Source organism: Scaptodrosophila lebanonensis, unplaced genomic scaffold (genome assembly GCF_003285725.1).
Source record: "Scaptodrosophila lebanonensis strain 11010-0011.00,11010-0021.00 unplaced genomic scaffold, SlebRS2 tig00000024-arrow-pilon, whole genome shotgun sequence".
In the NCBI taxonomy this organism is placed as follows: Eukaryota; Metazoa; Arthropoda; class Insecta; order Diptera; family Drosophilidae; genus Scaptodrosophila; species Scaptodrosophila lebanonensis.
Window position 1 is genome coordinate 18323537 of NW_022060538.1, and position 8811 is coordinate 18332347.

Sequence of the window (8811 nt, forward strand, 5' to 3'; positions counted from 1 at the left end):
ATAAACCGCGCCAACGTCCTTACTGCCACATTAACCGTCTGCGACTGAGCCATGCAACGTGCAAAGTTCACTTGTTTATTGGCGACCATCAACATCATCGTTGCCGTAACCAGCCGAGTACGAGAGCTCGGCAGCGTGCTCGGCATAATCACACAATGAGCTCAGACCTGTGCCAGATGTGCGAGCTTTTTTAGTACAGCGAGAGAGCACTTTTGCCGAGTCCTTGCCAGTCCTTTATCGTACGTTGCGCTCTTCGACAAAACTGCGCTCTTAGGCGCTTAAGTCGGGGGTGAATATCGTAAATATAATAAAGAGCACATTGCTCCCTTAAATCTTTATAGCCAGCCAGGAACAGTAGAGCAACTCGTCCGCTGGTCAGCGACAACAAGACAGGCGGGGGTGCTGTTGGCCTTTTAAGGTTGTCAGAATTTCAGATTGGAATTCAAAGAAGCATTTGAGAAACTTTTTGTCATATGCCAGTATTTGAGTTATACCTCAAAAATGTTGCCACATACTCAGTTTTATTCTCATTTCGCTTCTTGTCACATTTCAAAATTGAGCTAAGTACGCTTTTCCTAATGTAGCACTCGCACACACATTCAAGCCCCACATTAAAATTCAGATGCAGAGCCGCTGCTACCTACCTACCTACTTGTATATGCATACATATATAGGCTACATATACTATTTGTGGAGTATGTGTGTGCGTGTGTGTGCTAAAGGCGCTGTGGTTTGATTTGGCAAAGCGCAAAATTCTTCAAAAATAAAACAAGTAAGAGCAAAAAGAAAAAGCGAAGCAACAGCAGCTAAAATTGTTAACCTTTTGGGGATATCAAACATTTACGATTGCGTAGCGCGCTCGACGATTTCCAAAAGCCAACAGGAAAAGAAAAAGCTAAAAAAGAAGAATCTGCCGAAGCAGTGGAAGCAGTAATAACAACAACATTACCAACAGCAACTACAACAACAACAACCACGAGAGCAATAGCAAACGACATTTAAGTTTTTATCAGTAGAAAAGAAAGTTTTGGATTGCGCTGCTGCCGCTGCTGGCAACGAAGCTGAGCAACAACAGCAACAACAATCTCCATTACACCACCAGCAACAACAGCATCAAAGCTGAGGCAGCCACAAGTGCGCACGCCAAAGGACGCCAAAAAACTTAAAGCAACATTTTCTTTTCGTTTTGCCAGCGATTCTACGTTTTTATTTTCCCTCTTTTGGTTTTGAAAACTTTTATCCTTTTCAATTTTGTTTTTTGCCACGCGAACACGGCGTACACAGCGGCAGGCACAAAGCGCACTGCTTTTGAAGGATTTAAAATTTTGTTTGCTGCGGACTTAGCCAGCAACTATTTTGCGGTCAACGTTGTCAGGTGAGTTTCTGAGCCACCAGCTCAGTTGACTTTATGAAACCTGACAAGGCGCGTATGTCAACAAAGTTTCCGAGCGCAGACGTGCGGCTTCTCCCATCACCTGACGCCGGCTGAGCCTGCTCGTCCTGTGTCTAGACACCCCTCCTATTATTTCCGCACCAATTAAATGCAAATCAAAGGCGGGAAATAACGGGCACTATGCCTAATTGAGTTTCGCTTAGCGTGTGTGTTTGGGAGAGCGAGGTTGGGGTGATACAACTCCCTTGACTTTATATATACTCGTATATAAACATTAAAGTGGAATGCTTGTAATATTTTGTAATAAATTTAAGGCTCCATCTAGTTTTTGAAAATTGAAGATGTATTGAGTTGGACAAGAAAGATTTATTTCTGCCCATTTCTACTTATCCACAACTTCTTACCATCATCACTTAGTTGAACTATTTTTTTGATTAATTGTTACTAGATCTGTAGCTGATGAAATCATGACTTACGTAAAATTAAGCTAAACAGTTTCGTCAAATAGTGGCTGTATTTTCAAATAAATAATATCAAACGAATTATAGATTATATAGTATTTATTGAAAATATCGCTTTAAAACATTCTTTCTATATTTCATTGATAAATAAATGTCACTTTTCTTTAAAGTTTAAAACAAATTAGATATTAAGGTATGAGCCTAATTCCAATTTCAATCGCTCAAATAAGCTTCAATTTATAAATAATATTAGTAAAAAGGTAATTTTAAAAATATACAAATTTTATTCTGTATCAGAATATTTTAAATCTCAAAGCATAAAGACTTAATCCAGGATGGTTTAAGCAAACGTTCATTACAATACAAGTAATTCGTCAGCTGAATAGTTTTGCAGCTTCTTTTTGTTTAGCTCGATCCGGTTAATTTACGTATAAAAAAGTAAAACATTTTTGAAAATATTAAACACATGGCTTTGATATTTTCAAGATTTTTGAATTTCTAAGTTGTCGGTAGTTTTAATTTTGTCAATATTGTTTATTCATTTGGCATTCAGCTTTCGCTGCAAAATTTGTCAACTTAAAAAAAAAATTAACAAAATCTTATAAAGCTTATCAAAGGTGATTATTAAGTGCATTTCTTAGTAGTTTCATTTTAATATACAAGCTAGTAATCTCTAGAAAAACAATGTTTGATGTGTGAGCTTCATTCTATTCATCCACTAAAAAAAAGAACAACCAGTTTGCAATTTGAGCACATTTGTATCAACAGTCAGGCAGATTTGCAACGGACTTATATCGCCACCTTCTCGGTTTGGGGTCGTGTCGGATTTCGAAATGCGCTAGCAATAGCAATCGACATGTGGTTTCAGGCCTACAGCCACGCCTTTCAAATTTGATTTGCGTTCTGCTCGCGCTCTCATTTGTGTGGGCGTTCACCCGCCCGTACCTCGTCCCAGAAACAAACAGCGAAAAGGCTGCGGCTTATTTGCATAAGCCGGACAGCTCAGGGGGTGGGGGTATTATGAGAAGCGGGCAGCGGGAAAATACAAACTATACGATGACACTAAATGCTTATCCTACGCACGCAGCACCACAAATGGGGGACAAGAAGATGAAATCGAAGTGCAAACATCGTGGCGTTGCGCATCCAGCTCCAGCTGCTACTCATGAAAATGCTGTCCAGACAAATTCCACCTCTGACATCAGCGGCATGGAAGAAATTGCCCAACTGGACAGTAGCGGCGTGCCCTTCATCCTGATTGATGGCGTCCGAGTGACGACGAGACGTGACTTAAACGAGGCGCTCAGCAAACGGGAGAAGAAGCGCATGGCCCATCTGCATGTGATCTGCAACGATCTGCCTCTCCTGGACTCCATAAGACTGCAGTTTCCGGCAGCAACAATGACGACTCCAAGCAAATCGGAGCTGCCCAGCACAGCTGCCCATGCTATTGCCTCGCTTAAGGCCGTCGAGGACGAGCTCAAGTTTCAAGCCGATCTCGAGCAGCTGAGCAAGCCTATGTTGGAGTTCTCGCAACCTGGTACGCCTACTGCACACTCCTCATCCTTCGAGGATCTGCAGCAAGCTGAAGCGGAAGTTGAAGCGGAGACAGAGTCGCACGCAATCGATCAGAGCGCCATGCTGCAGGACACCACCTCGAACTTGGAACAAATCCGTTCCAAGCTGGAGCAACTACGTCAGCACCAGGAGAAGGCCATGCACTCGACCTCGACAACAGTTCCAAATGTTCCTCTGGCCGAGAGACCTGGCATCAAACGACAGCGCACCTTTGAAATCAAACGAGTCAATGGCACGACCCTCAAGTCGCAGCTGCGCCAACAATCCGCCCAAGTCGAGGGCAGCCCATCGACGAGTAGTCTAAGGACTGCCAATAAGGGGACCATACTTCAGCAGCCCCAGCAGAGCAAATCAGCACATAAGCCGTTGACGCGGGGCGTCTCTAGCATGCAGCTATCAGGGCGTCCGACACCTTCAAAGCTGCAGAGGATGCGTACCACCACTCAGCTGGTCCGCAAGCCATCAGAGATCGATCAGGAGAAAGGCGCTGAATCTGATGCCTCCGAAATACCCGACCTGGTCAATCAAATTGGTGAGTTGCTCATTCAGCTACAGGAAAAGCAGCAACAAAGGCAACAACAGAATCAGCAGGAGGAGCAACCATCACAGCCAACGAAGAAGCAGCAGGTGCCAGCACAGCAGCCAGAAGCACACCTAGAACCACAGCAGCAAGAGATTCAGATCCAGGAACAACTACCTGGCGGTGCATCCTTTTCTTATCTAGTCACCATAACGCCCGATTCCGGCATTTCTAACTGCTCCGTGCAGCCCCTAACGTCGCCGAAGTTGAACGCCAAACAGCAGCAACAACAACATATGGTCACATTTGACCCAGCAGTGGACACCAAATCCCAACCTATGAAGCGTGCTCTTTCCGGCATCAGTTTGCTGCCCACGCCCCGCAATGCGGGCATTACGATATTTGCGCCCAAGAGTGCAAAAGATCAACCAGAGATTACCAGGAGGAGGGCCATTCCCGTCACGCGCTCAGTGACTTCCCTTACATTTGACAGAAATCCAACTTCCCATGCGGAGCACAACTTCCACTTGAAGGATAACAATGCCTCAACCAGTCGTACCGCAGCAGAAATATCTGATAAGCCAGAAGTAAAAACTGCAACTGTAATTGCTGTTCCCAAATCTGAGGCCACTTCATCCACGGCTCCTTCACCTGCAGGTGCACGACCAACTTTAACCAAGTCTCGTACGTTTTTGAAACCGCCATCCTCTCTGTTTCGAGCTAACAAGAAATGAGTTGAATTAGCTGCAAGCCAAGTTGTTTTAAGTGCACGCATTTTCTTTCTAAAGGGTTGGTAGGGGAGTTATTTCGGTAGAGGAAAAGGGGGAAAAGGGGTATGGAACGCACTCTACAGTTGCCTAATTGCTTGCTCGCCTTTACCTTGCCGCATACTGCTTCCATCACTTTCATTGCTCATTTCCTAGGCAGTACGCATTTTGGCCTCAAGTGCAATGAGCGACTCAAGAAGCCGGTCCACCACACATAGTGATGGGTGCGTGAATTGCCACGAAAACGAGCACTTATCGCAAGCTCTAACTTCCATGGAAATGCAATAAAGAGCCTTAATGGCAAAAACAACTAGACAAATGCTGTGCGGGTACAAACAAGGGTCTTTTTTATCATAAATAATAGATTGTTATACCTCTTTTATCAATTGATAAGCTAGCTACAAACAATTAATATATTCTTTTTTATTGCTGTTCAGAATGAGTAGGCAGCTCCAAAATCAAAAATAATGTGAGAGGGGACAACGAGAGAAAAGTGTGACTTTCTTGCATTTTAAGCTTTCAAGTGACTGAAAATATACTTAGTTCGAATACTGAATGCCGTTACGAATCCGCAAGATTCATACTAACACTAATCTGAGTGCAGTAAGACGCTGCAGATCTTAATATACCTCAACCAGCCTTTGAACTTATTATCAATGCTTGCTGTTGTTTGCTAAAATGTTTCGAAGCTGCAATTAGATTTTAAAGAAAAAAATTAATAAAACAAAATTTGTTTTTTAATGACACATGTTCATAATTGAAGTGAAAATTACGTTTTTCACAGACCTCAACACAATATTTTTGGGTAACATTTGAATGAATGCAGACTATTTCTGCATTTATCGGATGTCTTATATAATTTGTATTATGTTTGAACAATATTTGTATGTTGATGCATAGGAATAAAAAACAGAATATTAAACAGTTTAAGATTTTTACTTTAAGTAGATGGCAAAAGATCTACAGTTTAATCAAATTAATTATATATTCTAGATTTGGCTGAACTGGCTATTGAATTTCTAAGACGACACACCTTAAACAAGAAATTCTACTTACCCTACCAACTCTTTTCAACTTCTGGTATCTTGCATCTTTATACATTGGGGTCGCAAATAGCTCAGCCACACGGCCATCTCCAGTTCTGATAATTGTTGGAGTTACTGCAGCAGATGCTCTAAGTTTTGGCCCAGTCTGGCCGCTCAGTCATCGGCATGCATCTGATTTCATGCTCATTTTGCAGTTTGTGCAATTGTGGCCAAAGTGTTTTCAACTTTTCTGCATTTGGCTTGAGGTCGATTTGGTAGTGCGTGCCACCCACACGAATCTGAGGAGTGTTCGGCCCCCTTGTCATTGGTGTCGAGTGCTGTCAGATTTTGCAAATTGTCAGGCAAGTGCTTGGCATTTTAGTTGTAGGGCTGTTGGGGACTTGTAGGCCGCCCCTTGTGTTTTTCCTCAAAAATCATTTCTTGGCCCTTTGTCGTTGTCGCAAATTGCATTGGCAGGACCGTCAAGATTGACTGCTGTTCCAAATGCCTGGGGACAAAACTTTACTATTAGTTTTAATTAAATCACAGTTGGGCAAACAACAACAATTTGGTGTGGCCTAGTTTGAGGCGCGTTGTCAGCCAAATTTACATGTGCCTTTGGACGGGTTAGAGTTTTGGTTTGGCCAAACTAAATTAAAAGCGCATAAAAATTAATGCCAAGTATCCTGCGGGCCCAGCCAGACGACTTCAGTTTCCAACAGAATTTTGCAATTTAATTTATACATTTTCTGATGCTGCTAAATAAATTTCATGATTTACTGCCACCAAACAGGAAACAGCTGAGCAAAAAATAAAGCGAGTTGCAAAAAACATCATTGCTCGCCACATTGTTTAGTTGTCAAGTGGGCGTGCCGGCTACATAAAATTTGCAATTAAATTTGGTGCAAAAACAACAGCACACATTGGGGGCATAAAGCATCGTGCACTGAAAAAAATCAACCAATACATAATTATTTAACTATATTGTATTCTCACAAAAGTTTCCCTTTTCTAGCAATTGTCAAAGCGCTTCAATCTGAGATTTCTGGATATAACTGAATTACTTATTTTGAAAATAATCGAAATATATTAGCCGGCAAAGGATCGAGGCAAGCTAAATAATGCATACGCAGGCGAAGTCTCTTACAAACGATAAAGCCTTATTATTATATAAATCTTTTTTTTACAAACGACTGATATTTATTAGCTTTTTATGTTAATCTGAATGTTAATCAAAATCGGTTTAAAATAGTCTTATTTTATCCTGCACCTTTTGCTATTAATACTTGATGTATTAAGAATTGTTAGAGCTGCATTTTGTTGAGCTCAGTGTACGAAGGACAGTGAGAACGCGCTTTGCAATTTTTAATGCAAAAAGTTTAATCGTGCCACCCAGTTGTTGGGGGGCGGCAGAAGGACGCACGTTTCCGGCGTTTGTTGGGGCTTAGACTGCATTTCCTGCAGTGACATCGCCGCACACCTACACCGACACACATTTCGACAGTCAGATTCCCGCTTGCCACACCACATACACACATACACACATAGCGCTCTGCGGTCGACATCATCAAATTGGGTTCTCAGCATTTAACGAGGACACACACACACAGCATACATACACACACACACACACACACACACACACACACACACACACACACACACACACACACCGCTCGCCAAATCTGTTGCCTTGGGGGCTTAATCGCTGCCCAGCACGGGGATTTTCGTGTGTGCGGCGGCTTTGACCATCAACCCACCTCCACTCCTAGCTGACCACCGCAATGGACGCACTTGCACCCAGTCTGCCAAGCTCTCGGCCTTTGTGCGGCAAGAAATTAAATAAATTTTTGATTAGCAACTTTTGTATATGTTTTCGAAGCTGCAGTGCACATGCCCCCAGAGCCCCAAGCAGGCCATGGGCCGCCAGTGCTGGAGTGCTTTTGTACTCAGTTTTATGGGCTTTCAACGAATGTGCCAAATAAGATGACAAAGAATTGAATAAATTGAGCAGCTTATGGACAGCAAAACACTCAGCCCTTATTACATAATTCAATTGGAAATCACTCTTTCAGATTAAAGTAATATCAAACAATTTTAAATTATATATTTTCTCATTACTAAGCACATTTATTCGACTACTGTAAATACTATAATACCTATAATTAAAAAGTCGAGTCGATGGCCAAGGTAGTTTCAAGGCACACCTAAATTGTAATTAGTTCTTATATTAAAATTTATGTATAGAAACTAACGTATATAAATAAATAAACAATATTTATTTTACGTCGACAGGTGCAAATAAACCAATTTTAATTATTGTTATACAAGGAAACAATTAAGCATATTTTGAAAAGTACATTTTAGGTATTTTCAAGGCGCACCTTGGAAATGAAGTAACTTATTAGTTCTTACAGATTCTTTAGAAACTAGAAAACTAACTGACTGATTTAGTTGATATAATTAACTAATCAAATAGTGCTAACTATAAGAAATCACCAACCCACAGTGTTCATTGTCCTTGCTTCTTTTAATTGAAATTGTTGGCTGAGCATTTTTGATAATAAATTTCCATTTCGGTCCCACTGTGCGCTAATTTGTTACACTGCTATGCGGCGCTGCGAGACAAAATAAATAACGCTCGCAATTAGAATGTACAGCAATAATTACATAATAAATTCGCCTGCTGCACATGCGCTGCTCAGAGATACTCGGATATAAATTGCACGGCAACATGACGCCGATGCTGACGTCACGCTCACGTCGGCGATGGCGACACGACGGCGCTGACTTTGAAGCTAGCGTCGATGGCGCAGCAGCACAACGGTGGCTTCGCATTTGGCTAATGGCATTTGGGCCACGTTTACGTTTCAGTTGAGGACTTGATCAGCGCAGCACATAGTGTTGAATGGCGAGGGCGAGAGATAGACAGACTACTATATACTATACTTGTAGTATACAATCAAATGCTTCCATGTATGGGAGAGTTTGTGTGAGTGTTTGTGACAGCGAGATTAATAAAATTTATTATCATTGTGATAGCGCAATGCAAACAAACTGACAAACA

At 41.9% G+C, this 8811-nt stretch overlaps 1 protein-coding gene across 2 annotated transcripts; it reads left to right on the top strand.

Annotated features, from left to right (window-relative positions):
- Positions 1-625: 625 nt before the first annotated feature.
- LOC115621248 (AP2-associated protein kinase 1-like) lies at positions 626-4717 on the top strand. 2 transcript variants are annotated; one of them, XM_030514840.1, is made up of 2 exons: positions 626-1375; positions 2942-4717. In XM_030514840.1, exon 2 carries the CDS (start codon positions 2950-2952, stop codon positions 4684-4686), a length of 1737 nt encoding a protein of 578 aa, XP_030370700.1. In that variant the 5' UTR covers positions 626-1375; positions 2942-2949; the 3' UTR covers positions 4687-4717. The 2 variants fall into 2 exon arrangements, with proteins under 2 accessions (XP_030370700.1, XP_030370701.1); XM_030514841.1 differs by lacking the exon at positions 626-1375 and adding an exon at positions 2427-2471.
- The last annotated feature ends 4094 nt before the right edge of the window (positions 4718-8811 follow it).

Bases quoted from the DNA above. Each gene is read 5' to 3' on its own strand.
- LOC115621248 (XM_030514840.1), top strand. From the start codon at position 2,950: ATGGGGGACAAGAAGATGAAATCGAAGTGCAAACATCGTGGCGTTGCG.